We start from the raw sequence: 26,243 nt of genomic DNA, 5'->3' as shown, positions 1-26,243 counted from the left end.
TAAGTGATTAGAATATTTAAGGAAAAGTGTCATTCAATACAGAAAAATCCATAAATGTATGGGTATATTTCACAGCTCCTGCAAGAGCGTGTCGATTTCCAACAAATCTTAAGCTCGTAAATTTTCCTTCCTAAGTTATCTGAAAGATGTGGTGAATTTGAGAATCGTACAGGCATTTCAGGAAAGGGCTGAGTACCCTTTGATGAAACATGCCTCCTTGGAGGAAAGAGGTCACGAACGTACCGTTGGACTCTCATAATGCACTTGAACAATAACAGAAGCCATCGAGTGTCGTATGCAATGGTACCCCATACAATGACGTCAGCTGTGGGAATACTGTGTCTCTGTAAGCAAAGACAGGATTCAGGCGTTAACTGCGGAGCTTTCACTCACGTACGTGGTTGTCAACGCTGCCCAAACTGAATCTCAGTTTGTCGCTGTAGATTCGATTCTTTCAGGAAGAGAGGAATCAAATCTCGGGGCAAGTGCTAAATTATTGCAAATAGCATTGGCGGTAAGTGGGTGCCGTTCGTATCCATAACTGGCACCGAGATAAGAAAAGTCTTTCAGTAAGTACAGACAGATGTACAGGGTGTATCAGTACAGCGGTGACAAACTTTCAGGAGAGATAGAGTACACCTAGACGGCGGAAAATCACGTATGCAGTGCATGGTCGAACACGGATGGAAGATACATGACGCATGGTTCCTGGATCGCGGTCCGGGTCGTAATTTCGAACACCTTTGATAATGATCGTTTTCTCTTTATGTTATTTTTCTTTGTTTTTGTTGTACTCAGAATAATAAACATGTTTTCTCACCCCGCTCCTGTCCTTTCTTTTTTACTTTTGTCTCGCCACTAACGCGCCAGGAAAGCGTCTCCGACCATGCATTGCTATGTGATTTCCCAACATCTAGGTGTACTCTGTCTCTTCTGAAAGTTTGCCACCGTTGTACTGATACGCCCTGTATACAGTAAGTTGTCAGTCATTTTCCATTAGCGTTTCCACAGTCGAGAGCTTACGCATAAGTGGGATAAAATGGGCCGTTTTCTTAGCTATAGATTTTAGAATATGTAAAGAATTTTTCGAAAAATTCCTGGAAGACCTTAACTTAATTCAGCTGTAAACCTTCTTGGAAAATTGATAGCAAGATATTTGTAAGTTTTAGTACTGTCCTTGATAGTTATTTCTATAATTAAAAAAAAGTCAGAGAATTTGTAAATTGTGTCCTTTTATTTATGAACCATTTTGTGAAAAAAAATCATTCATCTATTGTTTGGTATTTAAAAGTTTTCAAAAAAGATTTATACAATTTTTAAGAGGTTTAAAACTTATTTATTATCCTTAAAATTTGAACTTGCGGATAATATTTCAAACGAGATATAAAATACACAATGTTATTCTAGTAGTAAAAATGGAGCTCCCTTCTGTAGGAATCGCCTACCTTATCTCCGGAATAAAAGCTATTTTTACCTAACTACAATGCACGTTTTCTATCAATTTATTTTTAAAAATTTAAGTAAAAATATTCCTTTTGTTTATCAAAACATTTTTTTTAAATTCGCTAACAGCAAAAAAACTTTTATGATAACGATGAGTAGAAAAATATGATAAAATGGGTTTGGCATTAAAATGAGCTTTAGATTGTACAATCAGTTTACATAAAATCTGCTGAAAATCGGCTTAAATTAGAAGTTACTTGGTAGTTGAGGTTTCAAAAGGTGAAGACTCATTTTAGTAACCTAGTTAATGAGCATATATATAACTCATATATTCTGAACTCATATATTCTATACTCATATATTGTACTGAACTGAGACTTACTATTTAATTTAGTTTAGATTTTTAACCTATTGTATAAATCTTAATAAGAACATATAAATTAAAACTTTTAATATAATTGTTTCAAAGTAAACTCACTTTCTGATCCGGATTTTGATGTCTGGATGTAATTTTTTGTTTCTCCTATGCGCAGTTTTTTATACATTTCTTTACCATTATCTTTGAAACCCTAGCTCTACCTCAAAAGTTGATTTAGTGTAAATTACACTTTCAAGGATAGTTGCGTGGGATGTTTACTACTGTACAGAAAGCATGTAAACTGAATGGAAAAGAATATACCATTACCTGGAATACCTTTCAGAAATGTCAACCATTAAACGCTACTCATATTTTGATAACGTACTGCTAGACAGTTTTTCATTCTTCTTTTCCTTACTTCTGAATAGTGCTCATATTTCTGAATACACTTTTATTTACAGTACATTACTAAATATTTTATTGTATGAAGTTTGTCTAAAACTGTCTTTAAATGTGTTTGAATAACTTCGGAAATTTCTACTCATTCTGATGCATTCAACTAAGGATTTTTTTTTCGATGTGCTTTTATAAAATCTTTGAAAGAAAACGTTAAAAACAAAAACACCCATAATTATAGAGAATATTTCTGCATTTTGGTTAGTAGGAAGTGCAAATTATTCAGCGTAATACATCAGATTTTTTGAAAAATGGTTCTTCTTTTGAAATTCAAGCATAATTTAGTTAATAATTTATCACATAGAAAAATCACTTTTTAAATTTGGCCTAAAAGTATGACTTCCTCTAATGACACGCACAGCTTTAAGACGAAAAACAGATAACTGCTGTACTTGTTTGACCACATCTTTCATTACTACTCTCACAGCAAAAAGGAATGTTTCTGAGATCATATAGCGCCTGTGGGAACAGTTAGATTAATGCAATATTTTTATCTTGTCTCCAAGAGATAGAGGCACATGGTATAAGAAGCAATGGTCTAGACAAGTTTTGGGAAGCAGTCAGTTCCTTGAAAGTGAGGCAATGTCCAGAAAACAGCTCTTTCAAAACATAACGTTTTAGGAATATTCTAAGCAAATGATTTGTGATGTCATGCCAAAAGTGTTCGAAAAAAGGTTGGTTTTCTGTTTGTTTAGATATTGTTTATATATACAGATTCAGAGCTGAGGAGTTTCTGAAAAATAGTTGAGAAGTTGGGATTTTTATGAAAACAGTTTCAGTTTAATGGATTGAAAGATTTTACAAACATTAAATCATGATTGATTTATCATTACTTTAAATACGAAATTTTTTATGGTACTCGTAAATTAAGCTGGCAAATTCAAAACTAAAATATATCACGGCTATACGTGCAAATTTCTTCAAGATATTCGAAAACGAATTTCAAGACATAGGTCAAGTTTCGAGACACATTTATGAAGGAATTTTATAATATTTTTGACCGAATTGATAAAGTAACTAGAATTTCGATATTTAATATTTCTGTATTTTATGAAACTGCATTAAAATTGTTACCAGCAGCATGAAAATATTAATTGCATATATTTTTGCGAACTGTATGCATCAGGGATGAAACGTTTTGAATTTAAGTTATTCTAGCATAATAAATGTTTTAAGAATGGAAAATTATTTTCTTCAGAGATCATATACAAATTTAAATTTTATACTTGAAGGATCCTCCCATGTTTTCATGTATAAAAACCTCTACTTTATTTTTAAAAACTTAGTGGCTGCAAGTAGTTTTGATGTTTCCTTGAAGAAGCGTATCTGATTCTTACGAAACGAGACTTAAAAAGTTTGAATCCATTCTCAACAGTACATTGCGAATTTGGATTTTCATAGTTAGTAACAATTAAAACGCAAATCAAAAACTGGCTGGATATCCAGCATGACTTGTCACGTACCGGACCACAGATAAGTATCCTTATCCAAGATAAACAGCGACAGCTTTCTATTTGATATGTCTGTTACAAATAGAATGTAACTAGTAAGCTTCTTATATTCTACATACATTTGCAGATATTAGTAATTATTTTCATTTAGTTCAACAAAACATCTTCTGTAATTTTAATTTGTGTGTTTAAAAATATCATTCGTGAAGTGTGTCCATGGCTTTTCCATTACTGTCTAATGGATTCATGGAATACACAGTTTTAAGAATGGTTTAGATCAAAATAGTAATTTGGTTAAGAGACGTAAAATTGCATTGAACTGAAGGCAATACAATCATGTTAGGTAACTGCAAATATTTCTTTCGTACTAACGTACAGCGATCAGAATAGGCATGTTTTCCTGTATTCTTATTTTAAGAAGAGCAACGGAATAAATATGTATCAAATATCCTCCTACTTATGAAACCACTGAGCGTGAGTTTGAAATTCCCAACAAAATTCTCCGTTCAGCTCAAAGCTAAAATGGAATTATTGATAAAATTCCACGCGTCGAAAAATGCATTAGCCTTTCGCTTTTGAAATCATCTGTTATATTCGCTTTCAAGCTTTTAGAGCATCTGGCATCATGAGCGAGTGATGTGGCTTGTTCCCTGCACGAAACGCGATTGAATCGGAATATTTTTGGGAAGTTGTCTGATATGCACGTTCGATTGAATTTTCTTTAAAAATTGGCTTCACGTTTCCAGATAGTAGTTTTGACTAGCTTAAGGCATGTGGGAATATGCATTGGTATTTTATTTTGGAAATGAGATCATTCCGTTGCTGAATATATTTCATAGTTTTAGAGAGATTTTGAGCAATGTGTTTATTACAAAATGTTGTCTTTTCATAATTTATTATTGTCATTTGTTTAAATGCTGTTCAGAGAATGAGAGAATACACTTCTGCTGTTTCCTTGCAATCAAAATGTTTCACATCAATTCAGCTGCCAGTAGTTCTAGGGTTTGTCTTTTGATATTTCATAGAATGCTTAGAAAATGTGTGAATATTAATCGTTTTAACTTCGTCCTCCAGCTTTTGCTCAGGCAATCTACATATTGCTTAGGCATTCAGTACAATGGTGCTTTCATACATTGCTAGTAATATTTGTACAATAAACCTTTGCCGAACGCGGAGGTTACACGATTAATAAATTGCGCGTGCGGCAAAATCGCGTTCCAGTAAAGAACTTTACAAGGATAACATGTGTCAACGAAACACATGTGAATAGATGGTATTTTGTTATTGCTAAATCAATTCAATCAAAAATGTGTCATAACAACTGGTGATTTAAAAGTTGGTGTTTTTTACTTGGGACTATGACTGAATAGGTCAATCTCCATTGCAGAATCAGGACAGTTCCTATTTTTTTTTAACAATTCTTTAACTGCTTGTATCTAAAGGCTGTCTATCTTTTCTTTATTATTACTGATTTCGCTATCGGCTGGTGTTATGAAATCATCCAGTTCTTCATACATCATTTTTCTCTTAATTCTTTTGAGTTTTTCCATAGCTAAATATCCTTCACTGCCATTTGTTTTTGCAGCTTGTACAAATTAATTTTCAATGGATGTAAATCCGTTAAAATTGTTGGTAACTTTTGGCCAGGCTAGATCCAATCAAGCATCTGGTTTTAATTAAGAAATATTGTATCGCGTGTGTATAAAATTGTAAGGTTGGACAAATTAAATGAAAACGATTAGGATATTGCGTATATATGAGATCGCATTCAGCATATCCGCTGGGGGTTTACTGTATTACTTCATGTTTACATTATCTTTCTCAAAATTCTTCTCATCCTCTCCCTGATTTTAGATTAAGCATATACATGTAAGTTGGGATGGTTAAAATTTGGGAAGAGCGCTGTAATTTATAAAATATAATTATTAGCTTTAGCAACAATAGAAAGATTCTAATTTATACTTATAAACTGATTTTGTTTTTAAAATAAGCAGGAGGAATAATTTATATGCTTAAATGTAAATTACGTTTTTTTAGAACTTTCAAATACTCGAGTGTTGCTTTATTTTGACATAATTAAATTTTACTGTGAATTTATACTTTAATTAAAAGTATGTAAAAAAAAGTCAGCGTTTAGAAGACGTAAGATAGCATCCTGACTGGTAAGATCGTCGTAATTATTTCGTGTTCAGAATAAATCCTTAATTAAGAGAAAAATAATAAAAAATATAGCAGTTGCAACAAATTTAATTTCACATTAATTAATTCTCTTCCATTTTCTTAAGTCAATTTCATTACAGTTCTGCTTTATCTATTTTAATTTTTCTGGGAGATGGTACCTGCTAGTTTTACAGTGCCTTAAAAATCTTAAATAAACAAAACAGAATGCATACGTTATATCCAGTTATTCAAGTAATTTATTTAATTTTTTTCATTTAAAGTTAATTAATTTCATAAAGTTCTCTCCGCAGCTAAACGAAGAATCGAAGTATTATTTTCTAAATGATCTATCATCGCTTACTTTTTTTAGGGAAAGGTCCACCAATGCAAGACGATTCTCTTACCAAAGAATTAGATGGAGAAGTTGAACCACCTATACAGCGCCCTAGTGTATCAGAAGGTAATAATGTAGTTAATAAAACTTCAAAATATATTCTTACGTAATTCTTACTGTTTACTTTTGTATAGAATTATACATATTTCGTACATTAATTTCGTGACTTCTTCGTAAAGATTTCAGCATATTTTTTATAAATAAGAATAATTCAATATTAGAATCAAGTTTCCTGAGTGCCGGGAATGCGTGGGGCGTGATGTATCATGAAACTTACGAATGGCATGATGCATTATGAAACTTAGCCAATAGCCAACTTGATGCCTACGGAATATCTGAGCTTGTGTTTATAGTACGATTATTTGAATGGTTTAAAATTGAACTACAAACTTGTAAAATTTCGGTAGGTTTAAAGCAGAGTACCTGCTATGGTATCCTTCCAGCATAAGGGATATTCTCACGGAATCTTAAGACTGAGTAATGCTATAAGTCTTTTTCAATTGTTTGTAACTTTGCGTAAATGACAAAGAAAACTTTCGAGATGGTGTTTCACATCGCTTGATGACCACTGACCAAAAAAAAAAAAGAGTGACATGCCTTAATGTTAAGCAAGAAGGCGTTGAGATCGGTTTGAAAAAAACTGCTTTGAACGATCGTTGGGTGATCTTACAATTAAAGGTAATCTTGATTTGCTGGACTGTAAATTATTTTTCAATCTGCAAATATATTGTGCGCAAATGAAATGTTACACTTTTTAATTAATTATGTGTGGAAAGGGGCTCGGTATCTACCTCCTTTAGTAAAGTGATAAATTTATGGATTTATGGAGGATTTAGAACAAAAAATTACGGTTCATATTATAGTTGCAGTTGGGGCTATAAACAAACCTTTATGCTCGGAACTGCTGGAAATTGGAATGAACTACTACTGAAGTAAAAGATGACACAAATTTAACAAAAACCTCTTTATTCTTTATCAGGATCACGTTTAGCTTGCATAATGCATGATGGCTCGAAATTAATATTTAATTTAGCCCCCCCAGAGGGCATGCAAAAACGTTTCGCACGAAGGATCAAGCAGGAGATAGAGTGCGCCATTCGAAATTATTGGCTTAAAAGGCATTAAGATAATATCTCTTGCTTCAACATTTATTATTTAGTAACTATTAGGAATTTATCGCATTATCATAAAATACTTTTAACATTAAATTTCAATAACATGTTTTACAAATTTACTTTTTTATGAGATTTTACCTAGTTTTTATGATATTTTACCTAGTTTCCTTTCCAATATTAAGTGTAACATTTTACTCAAATTTACTACTGTGCTAGATTTGAGTATTTATTTCTCCTGCATAAATCCTAATCAGGCGTTTGCAGTAAATTATAATGATGAAATTAACGAATTACACTGTTATACTAAATTAAAATGTGAATGAGTTTTAAATCCGTATTTGTAACAATAATGCGCATTTAACATTTTTTGTACAAACATCACGTAGAAAATGTTTTTATCCTTGCTAATAGATCGAAAGTTGGAGTCATGACGCTAAAATGCATTAGTTTTATTAAACAGCATTATTTATTAACAGCATTAGTATTTAATAAACAGCATTAGTATTCGGAAATAGTGAACAGTCTATAAGGAATGCCAAGTTAGAACTTTAAATTTGCCAGGAATACATACGCAAAATTAACTTTTCTCATGTAATGGAAAATGTCAAGCTAAAGATACTTAGTTGAGGGAACACTTCAAAAGTACAGCATTTTTTGCGCAGAAAGGAAATTATAATGTGAGTCTCTTAAATGCATTATCTTCTGTTTAAAGCGTTCTGAATAGCTTCCAGAAAATAATGTTCACGGAATTTAAAGGAACGAGGAGTAGCATTGTAATAAATTATAAAACCTTCATAAACTTTAAATTCCCATTTACGCTCTACCTGTCGACACTAGCAATCTCCCCTATGCAAAAGGGAGAAACAATTTATTACAAAAGCCTTTTTTTACCACGACGAGTGTAATCTAGTTTTATAGCGAGGTAATAGAACTTATTCCATTAGAACAAAATGGAAAGTAATAAATAACGAAAATATACCAATTATATAAATTTTGTAAGAATTCGTGTGCGTTGAATAATGCTAATAATAGTTTAATCTGAATTGCTATCTGAATATATTGTCAAAGTGAAGTATTTACAATGAGCATCAACATTTCGTATAACACACAAACACACACGCATATATATATATAAAGAAATATAATAGTAGGCTAATGATTAAAAACAAAATTATGGATACATTTGAGATTCGATTTTTCGGATGTATATGAATTTTAAATGTCTTAAATAAAGTTTTAAATGAATCTTTTTTCGTTTTTTGATCTCAAATGAACCAGAGAACGAAGCATGTTAATCGACTTTTATGAAACTTAGCTCATTTTTCCCTGATTAGTTCTGAATTGGAGTTTCAGTAAAAGGAGATTAATTTTAATAATTTTATAAATTTGTATGTTTTTATTTTTAGAGTTCGTTCTACTAATGAATACTTATTTTAATTTGATATGTTTAGATATTGTGTTAAACCTCTTATTTATGGTTGTAATTATTAATATTGTTGCGGGCGTACCGGTTCGTTACGAAATGAATGCACAAGTCCGATGAAAAACGAACAAAAATTTATTATTATCACAAAATGCTTCCCTAAGATATTCTTTCAGTTTTACAATATCTCACAGTAGCTATCTTTTAACTACTCAACCGTTCAACAGAAGTTAATTTAAAACAGCTAAAAAAAGCTAATCCGCGAATTCGCTACAATCAACAAGAGCAGTTTTCTAAACAAACTCTTAAAACAACAAAAACCTAACTAAAATCACCGAACTGAGAGGTTTTCCTCTTATTTATGAGATTTTAAATCGCGCGCGAGAATTTTCTGGAACTCTCTCGTAATCAAAAAGATATATTTATTTATTAAATGTAAAATGCACGCGCTCTTGTATTTTTAATCTTCCGGCTTAGCTTTCTTTTAATATTCGTCACGCGCTGCACTGCACGGGAATAAAACAATTTTATTTATAATTCAACTAACATTAGCTATTCGAATACCAAATCCGTAACACTGCCCCCTTCCCAAGGATTGCACATCCCATGCAGTACAGTCCCTGGAAAGGGACCCAAACTTACAACTATGACATAAATGCAATTATAAGCATTACATTACAATAACAACAACAAAAAAAAATGAACAATAAATACAATAACTATAAACAAATCAAATGCTACCAAATACTAGAAATACTAAATACAAATCAAATACTAAATACAAATCAAATCAAATACACATTTAGAAACAAAAAGGACCATGGTCTTACACTATTTACAATTATTTACACTACGTACTGAGGCCATAGTAAATGAGCTAACCTGTCGTAATAAACGACTTTAGGTTTAGAGTTCGAAGACTCACGAATCTGAACAACGACGTCATTCAGCCTGTTTAGGACTGTGTACGGGCCATCCGAAGGTGACTGTAATTTCGGACAAAGTCCTTTCCGTCGAGTCGGATTCCACAACCACACCTTGTCTCCTTCGTGGAAGTGATGTTCAGTAGCTCTTGTGTCGTATCGGGTCTTCATCTTCTCCGTCGCCAAGTTGACTCGCTCTCGTGCAAAGTTGTGCATCACTTCAAACCAGGCCTGGAGATCTTGAATATATTCCTCAGACGATGAAGGAGCATCCGGAGGGCGACCAAACTATAGATCACAAGGCAGACGAAGGTCACGACCGAAGAGCATCTGTGATGGGGAATAGCCGGTAGTCTCGTGAACAGCACTGCGGTAAGCCAGTAAAAACAGCGATAATTTCTTGTTTCTGGAAACCAATAAGGAGAAGTTATTAAGGATGGTTCGATTGAATCTCTCTACCATGCCGTCCGACTGGGGATGTAATGGCGTCGTTTGGGTTTTGTCAATGCCGAGTAGTTTGCATAGTTCTTTGATTACTGCCGAGGTAAAATTCCTTCCCTGATCGGAATGTAACTGAAGAGGAATTCCAAACCTGGAAATCCATTGCTGTATCATTACCTCAGCTACTGTAACAGCCTCTTGATCAGGAATAGGATACGCTTCAGGCCACTTGGTTAAGTAATCAATGACAACGAGTATGTATTTGTTGCCATCAGAAGTTAGTGGCAGAAGTCCCAAGATGTCAAAGGCGATACGTTCAAACGGCGCACCTACGTTGTAACGTTGCAGCTTGCCTCGGCTGCGTTTCCTCGGTCCTTCCCGACCTGCACAGGCTTCGCAAGATCGGCACCACTTTTGCACGTCATCCTTTGCATTATTCCAGTAAAAGCGCTCACGAACTCTCTGCAAGGTCTTCATTATTTCAAACTGGCACATCATCCGATTCGAATTTCCGGTATAAGACGCCGTTTCTAATGTGAAGTGAATCCCAGAGTGCCCAGTATTGTTTTGTTGTAGGACTACAGATAGAAATGTCTTGCCAGGTAGGTTTTCTGTTTGATGACTCCATTAAATCAATTATGGGTTTAATGTCCGGTTTTCCAGCTGGTCTTTCTTGACTTCATCATCACTCCACGAGTCTCGAACAGCCGATGTTGATATTATAATTTGTCTTGCGACCGGAGTCAGTAGCTCGTATTTCGGTTCAACCCTGGAACAATATCGGCAACATTCTGGGCAAGGTCTTCTAGACAAGGCGTTGGCGTTGGCGATCCCTTACGATGACGGATAGTGATGTCATATTCTTGGAGTCTCTGTATCCACCTGGCTATTTGACTCCTTGACCTCCGATCTCCAGGATTCTTGAAATTTAAAAGCCAGGCCAATGAGGCATGTTCCGTGCGGAGGAGGAATTTTCTGCCGTATAGATAGTGATGGAAATGCTCTACGGCTTTAACTATGGCTAGCAACGTTTTTCTAGTGACACAGTAATTCCTATTCGGTTTAGAGAGGCACTTGCTCCAGTATGTTACTAAACGTTCTTGGCCGTATATTTCTAGGGACAAAACAGCACCGACACTTTCATTGCTCGCGTCCGTGTCGAGAATAAATGGTCTGTCGTGGTGAGGATACGTCAGGATTCGAGCAGATGTTAAAGCTTCCTTTAAGTTAAATGGATCCTCGCATTCTTTTGCCCACAAGAACCTTTGCTTGCTCTCTGTCAGCTTGTGAAGGGGTCTTGCGATGGAAGAAAAGTCCTTCACGAATCTCCTATAATAGGTCCAAAAGCCTAGGAAGCTTCTCAGCTGATGGACATTTTCGGGACGTTTCCAGGATTTAACGGCTGACACTTTTTCAGGATCCGTGCACACACCTTCTGCAGAGATGACATGTCCGAGATAAATCACTTCCTTTCGGAACAATTTGCATTTAGCGGGACTCAGCTTCAGATTGGCTTCATCCAGTTTCTAAAGCACCTTTCTAAGATTTTCTAGATGTTCTTCAAAACTCTGTCCGACGATGATGATGTCGTCCAGGTATATCAGACAGGCTTCGTAGGAAAGACCTTTCAAAACAGTTTCCATGAGGATTTCGAATGTTGCCGGCGCATTACACAGTCCAAACGGCATCACCTTGAATTGCCAAAGCCCTTGTCCCGTAGTAATTGCCGTCTTATCTCGGTGATCAGGGTGTATTTCTACCTGCCAATACGAAATCTTTAAATCAAGTGTTGAGAACCACTTGCTTCCAGAAAGAGTGTCTAGAATGTTTTCAATTCTAGGAAGAGGGTAACACTCTTTCTTCGTAACCTCATTCAACCGGCGATAGTCAACACAAAATCCTGTTGAGCCATCTTTCTTTCTGACGAGAACGATGGGAGATGCCCATGGACTTGCTGAAGGCTCGATGACATCGCCTACTTCCTTATCTTTTAACAGTGTTCGCACTTCCTGTTTAGCAAGCGATAGACGTCTTGGATGTTGCTTGATCGGGGGGATGATCGCCGGTATCTATTCCATGTTGTGTTAAACTAGTTAGACCTACGTCAGAAGACGAGCGGGAGAAAACAACTTGAAGATCTTTAATGACGCGATCGGCAGCATTCCTCTCTTTATCGTTTAATTGCGCAGTCTGCAATAACTCCGATGTAATGCTCTTTGCGGACACGGATTCTGGGATGTTACTGTTTCTTTCAACGCTGGTTACTGGAGTACATGCTGCAACCACGTCGTCTTTCTTAATAAGTCTCGCCTTCTCAGTTACATTGGCAACTCTTACTGGGATAACCATTCTGGATAGGTCGACGAGTGTTGAGGCTACTAGTACTCCTTTCGGGCTATTACAGTTATTGGGATATTCTATGACACCGTAGCGGAATTCTCTGTTTTCGGCTATAGATCCAGGGAGTAAAATTTCTGTTCTTGCCGGCATTGTGATATTGTCTTGTGCTATGATTCTGTGGACAGATTTAACTGTTTCATTATTAATTCCAAATAACGCTATGTCCTCAGACGCAGAATGCAATTAGTTATTTTTAAAGTCCAAGGAAAAATTATATTTAATTAAAAAGTCTAATCCGAGTATGCAAAGATCTGTAACGTCTGCTACATATGCCATGTGATGGTAAGCGGCAATTCCAACGTGATGCTAACGTTTACTTTACCCGCGATATCGATCTCACCGGACACAGTCTGGAGGGTAACGCAGCGCGGCGTCCAGATAAGTTTGCTTCCCAATTGTTGAGCCAAATCTTTTCGGATGATGGTAATAACGTTGGCTCCTGTATCTATAGTCATATTGCAGGGAACTCCATCAATATGTCCTATTATAAAAAGTCCATTACTGCCGCCTCTCACGGCAGAAATCTGAAGCGCTTTAAACTGGGACTTTTCATTATCTTCCAACCTCCGCCCCGCGAGATGGCCACTAATTAGTTTCCTGCTGTTTGTTAGGAGTGGTCTTAACATCCGTACCCTGGGGTATTCTGCAGTTTCGTCGTATGTGTTCTTCAGCACCGCAGTTCCAGCACTTAACGGTCGGTTTCTTATCACCAATATTCCGTCTCAAGGCGTTCAGTTTGTCTAGTTAAATCGTCTAGACGAGCGGTGACTTGATCCCCTGGCTCCTGGACTTGAGCAGCTCTGACTGGGTGGCGGTCTCAAAGAGTGGCTTGCTGGGCTGCCTCGAATTTCATGGCATACACTAAAGCGCTTTTCAAATCTTTAACATCTGCCATTCGCAGTGCTTTCTGTATTTCAGGGTCCCGGATGCCATTGATGAAATATTGCAGCGACAGGATTTCTCTTGTTTCTGTCGGGCACTCCAAAAAGGGGTGATGTGACATCCGTGGCGACTCCTGAAGTGTTTCGATGGGCTTCTGCTGACGGGATTTTAGTTGAAGCCTGTTGTAGTCTTTTAAACACTTCTCTCCAAAGCGCAGCTCCAGTGAGCTGGATAGAGCTTCAAAGTCTAATGTCTAGTTTTCGGGAAGAGTCTGCAGGATATCTCAAAGAAGCGGCAAGATGACAGGCCCTAGATTGGGAATCCCATCCATTCTCTTCCGCCACTATAGAAAATTGCGTCTTATATACTTGCCAGGAGGTCTCCCCATCATATGTAGATAGCTTCAGAAAGGGATGAGTAGGCATAGATAGAAATTTAAAACCTTCAGAATGGTTTCCTGCTGTCGCTATGTATTTCTTTAGGCTTTCAACTTCTTTGGCGACGGCAGCAGAAACCCTGTCATCAATTTGTTGTTCGACATGATCTCGGGCGACATATACTTTTTCTTCAATTTGTTGTTCGATTCGATGTTGGACGGCCGAAACTCTTCCTTCGATTTGTTGCTCCACAGCAGAAACTCTTTCTTGAATTTCTCCAACTTTATTTTCAACGGCGTCTATTCTGCCTTCCATAAAATCAAATTTGTTTTCTATTACGCAGGTAATCTCTTCCTTAGCGGCTCTCATCTTGTTTTTAACAGAATCTTCCATCTTTTCTTGACGAGATTTTATATCTGCTTTCATTTCTTCCTGTCCCACGTTCATTTCTTCTTTAAATGATGATTGGCCAGCTTCTATCTTTTCCTGGAACGCAGCAAAAGCACTGATGAGTGCCTCAATTGTTCTTCAATCGCTCTTGTTGTTGGCATTCAAATCCCACCGCTGCCACCAAAAATTGTTGCGTGCGTACGGGTTCGTTACGAAATGAATGCACAAGTCCGATGAAAAACGAACAAAAATTTATTATTATCACAAAATGCTTAAATTCCCTCAGATATTCTTTCAGTTTTAAAATATCTCACAGCAGTTATCTTTTAACTACTCAACCGTTCAACAAAAGTTAATTCAAAACAGCTAAAGAAAGTTAATCCGCGAATTCGCTACAATCAACAGAGCAGTTTTCTAAACAAACTCTTAAAACAACAAATTAATTAAAATCACCGAACTGTTCCAAGTTCCAAGTTACACTTATGCCGAGATTATCAAGCATTCTGCTTGATGTGTTCTGGCTGTCATCAGACGTTTGCTCTTTGGGCGCTGAAAACAGAATAAGTTCGAAGTGTGAGTCCAGAAGGACAGGAGCTAATGGCGAAGTGGCGTGACCAGTTGTCACGTGGGCTGCAACCTGACTTATCATTGGTTGCGAGTCTTCTGAGGAATACCTCGCTAAAATTGCAATTAAATACAGTACAAAACATATGTGGCAGTAGAAATAGTAAAATTAATTATATAAATCAGTCTTCTAAATTATTTACATATGCATATTAGTCCAAGTACGTCAGGAGATAAACAGAAGGCACGGGAAGAAGAGCTCGTAAACTAAGGTGAGGCTCAGACGCTTGCTGCTTGAGTTTGGTGTCACTGAAAGTAGATACTATCGTGATCATTATTTAATAGACACTAATTAAGTGGGAAAGTCTTGATTTTCCTTAATCAGGTAAGCAGCATAAGGCCTGAGAAACCTATCTTCGGCAAGTATCTCGTAGTGAAACAAGTTAAAGTTCATAAGATGTTCACAATTTACCGCACCATTGAAGAAATTTGCATTAATCTTGCGAATAAATTGATTTAGTGGTTCAATTTTCATATCTCTATGCAATACTTCGTTTCTGACATAATAGTGGGCATTTGTGCTAATCCTAAGGAACTTGTTCTGCACTTTCTGGAGTTTCTCTATATCTTTTTCAGTGGCGGTAGCCCAGGCTGGCGCCGCATATGTCATAATTGGTCTGAGATCACCGAACTGAGAGGTTTTACTCCTATTTATGAGATTTTAAATCGCGCGCGAGAATTTTCTGGAACTCTCCCCGAAATCAAAAAGAGATATTTATTTATTAAATGTAAAATGCACGCGCTCTTGTATTTTTAATCTTCCGGCTTAGCTTTCTTTTAATATTCGTCACGCGCTGCACTGCACGGGAATAAAACAATTTTATTTATAATTCAACTAACATTAGCTATTCAAATACCAAATCCATAACAAACAAAAAAAAAAAAAAAAAACCTGTTGTAAATTAAAATAATGCCAAAATATTTTGAAAATCGTAAATAACGAAAAATTAATAATTAACTATTTTGTTTAAGGAAAAAGGCTAACACTGTTAGGCGGCATTAGCCATTTTTCATTAGATCATTCAATAATTAAGGAATACCTATTAACGTTTCGGTCCTCTCTAGAAAACTTAAGAGAACATTCATTTAAATATATATATATATATATATATATATATACATGGTTAATTCTCGAATAGTTCAGAATAATATCTCTACTTTAAAACAGCCTTCAAAATTTATAAACAGTTTACGTAAAGTAAAAGTTAAAATTTTCCAAAAAGGAAGAAAAGTAATAGAATTAAAATTTTAAATTATAATATGAAATACAATTAAAAGATCTAGGAATTAAATACGTCTAATGTTAGAAATAATTATCAAAATATTACTTACTGTATGCACCCTTTCATTTGTAAAACTTCTAAAAACTTTTTAAGATTTACAAAATAGTCTTTTCTGGCTAATATTCTTTTGTGAAAAAATGGCGACATTAATTAGTTACTGAATTTCGTCCGTGTTTCAGTATGGCGTAGTATTATTGAACTATTGGACTTCTCTGCTTTAATGCTTCGACTGTACTACGTAATAGAGATGAAATTTGCATCTGGCCTAAAAGTGGATCTTTATTTTTTTTTCCTATTTGAATCTTTCAAACCTTAGCTTAAAAAACCCTTAAAATTTGTGTTAAGAAACTTGCATTTTACTTGCATCTGCACCGTGATACTGAAGAGGATAAAGTACATAATACCGCGGTAGAAGCCAATAAATGGGTGAAGAATGTGTGTTATCTTGATGTGCGTGTTGAGGTGTGTGTTGTCCTGGTTATCAATGTAGTCAGTAGCCGAGATTCTCTTTAGCGAGGTGTGGCAAGGTGGTGAAACGATTCCTGACGTGGAATATAACTGTTGAAGACTAGAATGGGAGTAAAAATCTAACAGATTCTCCCGAACAGCATTTAGTACGAAACCAAGTACCTGCTGACCGAAATAAATTATCAAGAGACTCTACTGACTCAGCAGTTTGTACCAGTGAAATTAATTACATATTATGCTTTTTCCTCTCATGTCATGAGTTGACATACCCTGTTCATCAGTTTTGTAAATCTCAAGGAGAGCATTCATTAAGTATGCTTCTTTGGTGGGCAAACACATGTTCTACTACATTGCTTTCAACAACACCAAAAACCGAACAACATATTTTAACTCAAAACTTTGTGAGAATAATTTTACAGACGTCCAACAGAAGCAGAAACTAAACCTAAAATTAAAACTAGCACTAAAACAAACAATTCTAATACTATAGTTTCATTTGAATTGGATGACCAAAATTCTGAAGAAGTCCTGAACGCCAAATCTTTTTATTTTCTGCAAATAATTTACTGTTTATCGATATTAACTCTTTAAATGATTTTTCTCTGGATTTGCTTTGTTTTAGAATGCGAGTGGAGAATTAGGAGTAATTTCAACATTTACTTAAATAATAAAATTAATCACTTAATTATTAAACATAATGATCCTCAAGATTCAAATGGTTTAACTAAGCCTTTAGTTGACTAAATTTTTGTTATATTAATAAATAAAAGCTTATTATTACTATTTATATTATTATTAAAATTTTTTGGAGTACATTTCAGATTTTGTTTCAGTTAGAAAATTTTAATATTAAATACGTTATTTACTTTTTTTTATCATTTTTATATATACGATACAAGAGTTTCCAGAAATTTAACATTTGGATTCGGATGATTTTTATGATTCATTTCATTTCTACTTTCAAAGCTTTCACATTTGGTGGGCAGTGAGTGTTCTCTAAGCTAATTGAAGGTCATGTAAGCAACATTTTTGGATGAAAAGGTTTAGACACTAAACTAAGTGCAAGGCCTTCGTTTGTTTTCCACATTTCAATTCATTTATTTTTTCTTTAAATGAAAGTCTTTTATTTTGTTGGTGGTATTGAAATGTGAAGAGGCTGTCTGTAATCGTTGAAATTTAGAATCAATACATATATTAGTTTCATTTGAGTTAAACTGCAACATATAATTCAGAGCTGATTTAAAACAAAGTTGAAAATGAATAGCGAATGTTTTATTTAACAGTTTAATTTAATGTTTTATTAACAACATTCCCAATGAATTAAAAATTTGATGTAAATTGCTGTCATTAAACAACGAAATGCAATTTGTATATACAAATTTTGTGTATTTCGCGACCTCAGTTACAATTAAAATATGTTCTGTTCTTTGTCTTAAATTTTTCTGCATTTCAGGTGCCTCCTGTGCTGCTGCAGTGGAGTCCGTCTACATATACCTCTCGTTTTTGTTGATATTCGCGAGCGCAGTGGTGTGGCTACCTTTGTCTTAAGATGAAATTCATTACATTATGAAGAAAAATAACCTATCAAAGCACTGAAGTGTATATCCGTTGATCAAATGCAACAGCCAGAAAGGAGCGATCGCTCCTTTCATTTATAATGTCTATCAAAGAAAGAATTCATGTACCAAATGCAAGAGGAAAAGAAATCAAATTGTGCCACTCCTGACGCCTATCAATGAGAGGAAATTCTGTCAATAAAAGTCATCGACAGGATTAATTGCGATATATTTAGAACTGCGATATAAAGTGGATTTGAGCTTTCAAAATTAGTGCTATAAGCAAAGAAAGTTTTAAAAGCTTACTGCGGCTTATTTAGGAGCCTAAAAGATATAACCTCTCTGAGTAAATATTTGCTGGTGTTATTCAACATCCACTTGCTTGAAAATTAACGTCTAAAACATTCCAGTTGCGTTGTGTTGTTGAGAGTGCATGACAAATATTCAGAAAAAAAAATTGATTATTACTAGTGAATCTGAAACAAAGAAAAGATCTGAGAACTATATTTTCTCCTCGATAATGTGCATTATCCCTTTAGATGTAAACTCTGAAAGAATAATAATCATAGATGGCAAGTAATAATTTCATACAAGAACATTTGAAAATTATAAATTGCTTAGAAATTGTAAACAATAATCCGCTCTTTAAAGCGGTAAAGTTGCTGAAACTGAAGTAATAATGCTAATAAAATTGCATTTGTTCCGAGGTTTGTTCAGAAATATGCTCAACTGTGGTGAGAAAAATAGGCATTTTCTTATACAAGAAGTTCTAATTTCAGTCGCAGGCAAAATAGGATATCTACATTTATAATTACTGTAATATAAGCAGTGGCATTAAATCTGTTTTTCTTTGCTGCATTATTCAGAAAGTTTTATACCTCAGTATTAGTAATTTTTTGCGAAAATGTGATCAGGCCGAAACAATCGTGGAAAAAATTTTTATAATTAAATTTTATACAAATAATTAGGAACAATACTTTTATTGGTGGATTTAAAAACGTTTTGTGTTATTTTGTATTGTGTTTATGGATGAATGTCTGAGTAACCAACTTGTTCTATTTAATATAAATTAGTGTCTAAATATTATATATTGTTTATAAAAATGGTCGAATGTACTATATTATAAATTATTTTGAGAAAGAACTAGCTTTATCTATCTTTGTGTATACAAACTGTTAAAATGTTATATGATAAGGTCATTGTAAGCATATGTAAAATGTATGAAGAACTATTTAAAATGATTTTTTAAGTTTTAAGATGCATTCAATATATACATTAAAATAACCTCATTAATCATTTTGAGTACAAGACACTAAAATTTACTTTTATACATATTTTCTTTAAGAAATTTTATAAATGGCTATTTTATTTCTCATGAGTGTAATTAACTCTAAAAATACAGCATAAAATTTAGAAAACGTGTGCTCTACTTGATGAGATTGCATAATTGCTTTCATATTTGGATAAAAAATTTTATATCCAAATATGATACTTAATTTTTAAAGCAGTTCAACAAGAGAATACTTCTGCAAGAATTTTCATATTTAATTAAAAATTAATTATCAAACAAAAATGCTCATTATAAACATATATATATGATTGTTTAATTTAATTCTCTTTGACCTGCTTGTTTATTTATAAATACATAACATGAAATTAACAAACGTAGCTTTTTTTTCAAGTAATGGTTTCTTATGGTTTCTAGCATCAAATTACTAGTAATACTTTATTTTATATTTCACAATTGTTGAAAGTGACTTTCATTCAACTGCATAGCAGAAGTAATCTACAATTTAATTTATCTGTCTACTTGTTTATGTATAATGTATTCATTTTACTAACCTTTTTTTCACTCAATATTTTTTTTTTTTCATCTTCGCTTCCTTTAGACTTCACTTTTATAGGATTAGTAATTTGAATAATAAATTACTATAAAATTTAGCATATCTGTATTACATTTTTATTATTAAGTTACCCATAAATACCCAATTAAGTGAAGAATAAAGCGTTTTTTTTTTTCATTTTAAGTAGTAATTCAAATGTTATAAAAATTATTTCTGTGTACGAAAAATCATGAAATATATTCGTTGGTAGATTTCCACGAAAGGAAAACTGTGAAAAAAGTAATTTTTCAAATACTTAATGAACAGACATTTTTAAAAAAGCTATCTTTTTAACTCCTACACATTATTATGAATGAAGAATATTTAAAAATTTTAACTAATTGCTTTACTACGTATTAGGAAATAAAACTGAGTATGAAAATCTAAAAAACCAACAGACAAAAATAAGTTATAAAATATATGAAATGCTGCACTGCAAACTCAAATAGCTTTAGAAATTTATTTAAATATTAGGTGTTAAGGATATGTATTGAAAAAGTATAATGTTTAACCTTTTTAAAAAGGAAATCATTTAAATTTTGAAACTAGTTTTGTATGTAAATGAGAAAATATTCTTTTTTATAATTAGTAATATTTGGATATTTTTATGAATATAACATTTTGTTCTTATTTGTATTGTGTACTGTGAATTTTCTTAAATATTTTCCGTTTTCATATTTGATTTTTTAAAAAAACAGTATGGACTTTTCGGAAAACTTTTCGGAAGAAAGACTACATCTGTGATGGTATTTAACTTGAATGGATAACAACATATTTTACAGAATGTGTAAAACAGTTACTGTGAATGATTACACAAGAATATGGAAAAAAACCTATAATATGTTTGAATAACTACACACAGTGTATCACGTTAGTACCTTTGTCAATGCTTCATATACAATGTTTTGTACTTTACACTGTATGTTTATATATTGCTGTCTCTATTGTCCGAGTGCTGTGTAAAATGTCGTTGTTAAAACACACTTTATGCATCGTTACAATGTTATAAAGAGTTTATATGTTGGATATTAAAACGACCTTTACATTAATTGTAAACAGACCAAATTTTGGCAGCTGAGAGACGACAAATGGGATAGTAACTTGGTGGGATCCTTTCAACTTAGCGATTAAAAACCTCTTGCAACATTATTGCGTTATTCACTTCAGCTGATAGACTTAACTTATCAGAATTAATAAAAACGATAAGTCGAAAAATATAATGACGAATCGATAAATCGGTAATTTTTTTTAATTTATCGATTTCAGAAATGAAGATTACCAGTTATGAAATAAAATGGTTCACTTAATAAAATTAGAGATTTTGCTTAGTTTCGTGACTAATTCCTTTAAAAAGACTTCAAAAATTTTAATAATATATTCATTAAATTACCTTTCTAAATTGTGAGATTTATAATTAAAACTTAGACAGCATAGAGCACAAACTTAATATTTGTAATTTTTTCTTCTCTTTTAAGTGAGACTACAACGCATTTCGTCACGTATTTTCCATACTATTTTTATTGCTTGCTGACTCAATTATGAAGTGAAAAATATACATAAATTCTTTTCAGTGTAAGGCTATATAAGCATTTGTTTTCAAAGATTGTTTTGATTAATAAGAGAAGTCACAGCTTTAAATGAGAGATTAAACATTAAAAATTTCACCTGCACGTTTATAAAATTTTTCTTTTCAGTAAACAGCGTGTTATAGTGCATTTTCACTGAGGATTTTAGAAACAGAAAAGTGAATACAATTGAGTAATAGTATGTATAAATTGGAGCAGAATCCAGTAAAATCAAAATAATAAAATTAGTTTGCTTAGCCGCATTATTAAATAAAATATTAAATGGATTTTTACTTTCCTGGTTTAATCAGGTAATTTTCTTGTCCGACGCTGTTCATAGACAATGACATTCCTAAAATATTACCAGATAAAAACATAATATTCTATGGAATTAAAATGCTAGTTTCCTTAAAGTTCTTTTAATGAATTTTCATGTCTGCAAACTCAGTTCACATTTTTTAAACATAGCCGCAGTAGTTTCTCTCTGTATATCAAGGTAGTAGTTACCTTCAGTTGGCCACTCTGTGTAAATCTTTTCAAATGCATTATTGAAAGAATGTTTTATGAATTAAAAAGTGTTAGAGTGAAGCTAAACCCTGAGTATAAAACCATATTTATTCGATTTTTTTCATTTCTCCATTTAAATGACCGTATCTGAAACATAAAAAAATTAAATGCGATGAATATAAACTAAAGAAAAATGTGTATGGAAATAAGTAATATTATCTATATTATCTGAAATATTATGAAGTACTTTTTAAAGTGAATAAGGAAACAGTCTAATTTTAAGTTCTAATTTAAGACAATAAAATAAACATAATTTTATTTAAAAATATTATTGAGAAGATTAATTAAAGAATAATTATTTCATAATCAATGGTTGTTCTTCTACGTAAATTTCCTAAAACTGAACGTATTTAAACGTAAATTGATGTTTTCAATCAAAGACAACATATTAATTAAATTTGCAGAAGATAATCACTTCAAACAGGAAGGAAAACAAATAACGAAATAGAATGAAAAAATAAATTTTATTTACTGTATAATTTTGCATTTTTATTATTTAAGAAATATACCAAAATCCAAGCAAATGATAATTTGTATATATTAATCTCTGATTTTGGTTTTGCTTAGAGGTAAATATAGGGAAAAAGAATTTAAGATTTGTTATCAAAACATTATCTTATCTTATTCAAGAAAAAAGTATTTGTATCTGTCTCAGCTCCATAAAAATTACAAAATGTTTTAAATTATAAACCATAAAAATTACAAAATGTTTTAAATATTAAAGTTTAAATAAAAGACTTTTCGAAATCGCTAACTCGAAAGATATGTAAATATTAATTCATAGTTAAATGAAAAATAATAAATCTTCCCTTAATATTATTATATAAGTAACTGGACTTTTCTGCAGCAAAATGTTCTTTAATTTAAACTTTTAGTATTTCCAGGAACAAACTTGCGTCTGTTGATACTGAAATTTATTTTTTATTTCATTAAAAAATAAATTTCATTGTAATTATGTTTCTCAAAATATGTATTAAAAGAATACCGACCTATTAAATCTTAAAAAAGATTTTTTAAAGCTGAGACGAAATTTAATATTGGTGCACGAAATGCAGTTTATAAGTTAATGCAAACACGCAAGAGCAATTTAATATTACGAAGTAATGGCATATTTGAAATTCCAAAATATATCAGAAAAATTTTCTATTTGTTGCAGGCATATATACATGTATATATGCATGGGTTAGCATTCTAAAGCAATCTAGCAGTACATACAACTTGCGTCTTAAGAAAACAGATGATTTCAGTACCTTAGAAATTTCAGCTTTAGATGATATTTTATATCACAAGTTTAGTGATGCGGAAGGTATGTTTGTCAAGAAAAACTAAGTATACAAGATGCAACTTTTATTCTTAAGTATGTCACAAAAAACGCATCTGTGCGATTTATTCAGAGATAAATTATAGTAACCTCTTTCATAAACTTCAAGAATACAAATGTAACTATAAACTTCAGTCCATTCGTATATTTAAAGTACATAGCTTTGTATAACAGATTTATGATGGATTTTACATTTTTAAGTTTTTGAATTGTCTGAATATAAGGAATCATTTACAGTTTTATATATAAAATGTATCCAATTTTGAATCTTTTCCAATAAAGACTGGAACCTACTCATTTATCGTGAAGCTAATTTGTATTATATTTTCAACAGAGGTTAAGTTGTATGAAAAAATATTTTATCCAAATGTAATATTTTAAATAGGTATTCAAAATGATAAATTAATTGCAAATTAATTTAATGTGTACATGTTCTTATGTTTTATTTCTTTTAATATAAAAGTCGCGAAGTTATAGCCCGGTTTTAAGCTTCATTTCGTATTTGCTTGACAACTGATAATATGTTATACTAGCAAAAAAGAAAAAGAAATAGCTAATCAAATTTTTCTACTCAGTAATATTACATCATAAACTCCAAATACGATAAGCGTTTTTAAGCGAAGCAACCAATAGTTACTTATTTCATCTGTTATCATGAATATATATTTTGAATTCGAGGGCACAATAATTATTCTGGCATTTTTAATTATTTCATCTCTTTCCCCTCACAAATAAAACAGAATTTTTTCGCTCTTAGGTAATTTTCTTTGTAAAGGAATTCTATGCATAATTCTTTAAGGAAAGTTCATGAAATTAAAAAAAAAAAAAAATTTTTTTCAGTTGACCTAATATATTAAGACTCATAACACAGGGCTGATTGTAAAGTTTTAAGTCTGCCTTTTCGTCTCCTTTTCAGGATCAACACCCTTGTACTTGGTATTATGAAGGTCATGCATCATCTATTGATATTTGCAGAATTAAAGTTTTGAGATAAGATCACAAGTTGACAAGTAATTAAAGTTGAGTATCCTCAGTTCATAAGCATTTCACTCTTCTTGCATCTTTTTAGTGAGAGTTTCGAGAAATATTTTTATATTATATGATATAGGGCACGGAATGGGTCAATATTCTGCAATACAGTTTTCGGCTTTCTTTCTTGCCAACTCATTGATATATTTTACAGCATAAGGTTTCATCCAACAAATATTGACAATAATTTTTTTTTTTTAATTTCTAAATGAATAACCCAAGTTATCCTTAAAGCTGGAAAATAAAATTAGCGAAAAGAAGTTTCCTTGAAATTATAAAGTGAAAAATACTCCCAGCTGTAATATAAAGTGTATATCACCTCTTTTATCCTTCTTCAGACACTGTAAAAAGTGCATCTCAATAAGAAAAATTAGAGAAAGACAGAGTTTTTGATTGTGAATAAAAGAAACTGTCTTAAAATTTTGCTATCAGCCTACCTACCATATTTTAATTATAAGATCGAAAAGACAATGTATAAGCATTTTCCAAATTTAGTTAACTTTCTTATTATTTTGCCTGAATTAAACTTTATTTTCAGAATATTTACTTATGCAGTTAATAACACGTAAATTCCGAAGTCTGTGTGGAACGGAAGCTGCTCTCATAATCTATTCGTAGAACATTGAGCGTAAATGAATAATATGAGTTGAATACAAAAAATAATGATAATAGTTGATGTTTTTAAGATAAACGTTAAATGTGGTGGGTTTGCAAGTTAAAGAAAGCATTTTTCTTCCGTTTAAAAGTTTGAAAATTTTAAACATAATTAAATACAAGGAATGAATGCCACATGCACATTAATTTATGTTTTGACTGATTTTTAATTTTCTCTTTATTTCGTGTTATTCAAATACGGTAAGAGATGCGTTCAGGAAAACAGGTACTTAGACTTTATCTGCTGCCAATGGTAATTTTTCCTAACAGTAAATTAGTTTCGGATATAATTTTAAGCATTTCATTTTAATAAATTATTAAATAAATATTGATAATATTGCACTAAAAATTATTTGTCTCCCTCCAAAAGTATCTGATTTTAAAGCAGATTGAATAACTCACAAACAGTTCCTGCATTTTCAGTTTTGCTTGAGCACGCCAGTAGTTTTGCCCTTAAATGGATTTTTGGTGATTTATTAATAATCAAGTTATCAAAATAACTCTTTTTCTAGGGACACTACCAAGTCAGCGCAGTTGCCTATTATTATGCTTTACTCACAGCTCGGACTTCGTAAAACTATGTCTTCCACTCTTAACCATCAACACCTTCGCTTTGATGTTTTCCCTTTTAGAGGATAAGCTATGATTGGTTAAAAATAATGAAGGAAGTAATTTGTGTGGAAGGTATGTCATTATGACGTAGCATAGAATCCCGAGACTGATGGGCCGCCAAAAGTTTTATTTTTGTATTACTGTGTATTATAAATATATACCTGTAAATATGTAAGTGTTGTGTACAGATGAATAGTGAAATAAAAGTTTAACCCATGAGTGTTTCTACTTTTTTCAATGCAATTAAAAATTTGAAACATGATTTAAACGTTGTTGCAAACACTTTTAAGCCCAAACTTGTTTTCTTTAAAAAAGAAATAATGAAAGGCACTTGAGTAAAATTCTCAGCGTTATGCACAATAATTCGTACTATTTAATATTAATAATAACGTTATTCTTTCTGCAAAACATAATATAAAATCATTCTCCTTAGCAGATATTTGTTTAGCTGAGGATCATAAAATGAAA

The 26,243-nt window shown here is 32.5% G+C and overlaps 1 protein-coding gene across 1 annotated transcript in view; it reads left to right on the top strand.

Moving 5' to 3' along the window:
* LOC118182601 (lachesin-like) overlaps nt 1-25,994 on the top strand; it is an 886,001-nt gene extending 860,007 nt beyond the window's left edge. The window contains exons 8-9 of the mRNA XM_085815905.1: nt 6,239-6,328; nt 18,042-25,994. Coding sequence (XP_085672031.1) covers nt 6,239-6,328; nt 18,042-18,136 — 185 coding nt within the window. The 3' untranslated portion in view covers nt 18,137-25,994. The remainder of the gene's footprint in view (nt 1-6,238; nt 6,329-18,041) is intronic.
* Nucleotides 25,995-26,243: the final 249 nt, after the last annotated feature.

Source organism: Stegodyphus dumicola, chromosome 4 (assembly GCF_044657685.1).
Source record: "Stegodyphus dumicola isolate Sdum_Otavi_A_Nest chromosome 4, ASM4465768v1".
NCBI lineage: Eukaryota > Metazoa > Arthropoda > Arachnida > Araneae > Eresidae > Stegodyphus > Stegodyphus dumicola.
The sequence above is the reverse complement of the archived record's forward strand: the minus strand, read 5'-3'. Positions and strand labels throughout refer to the sequence as shown.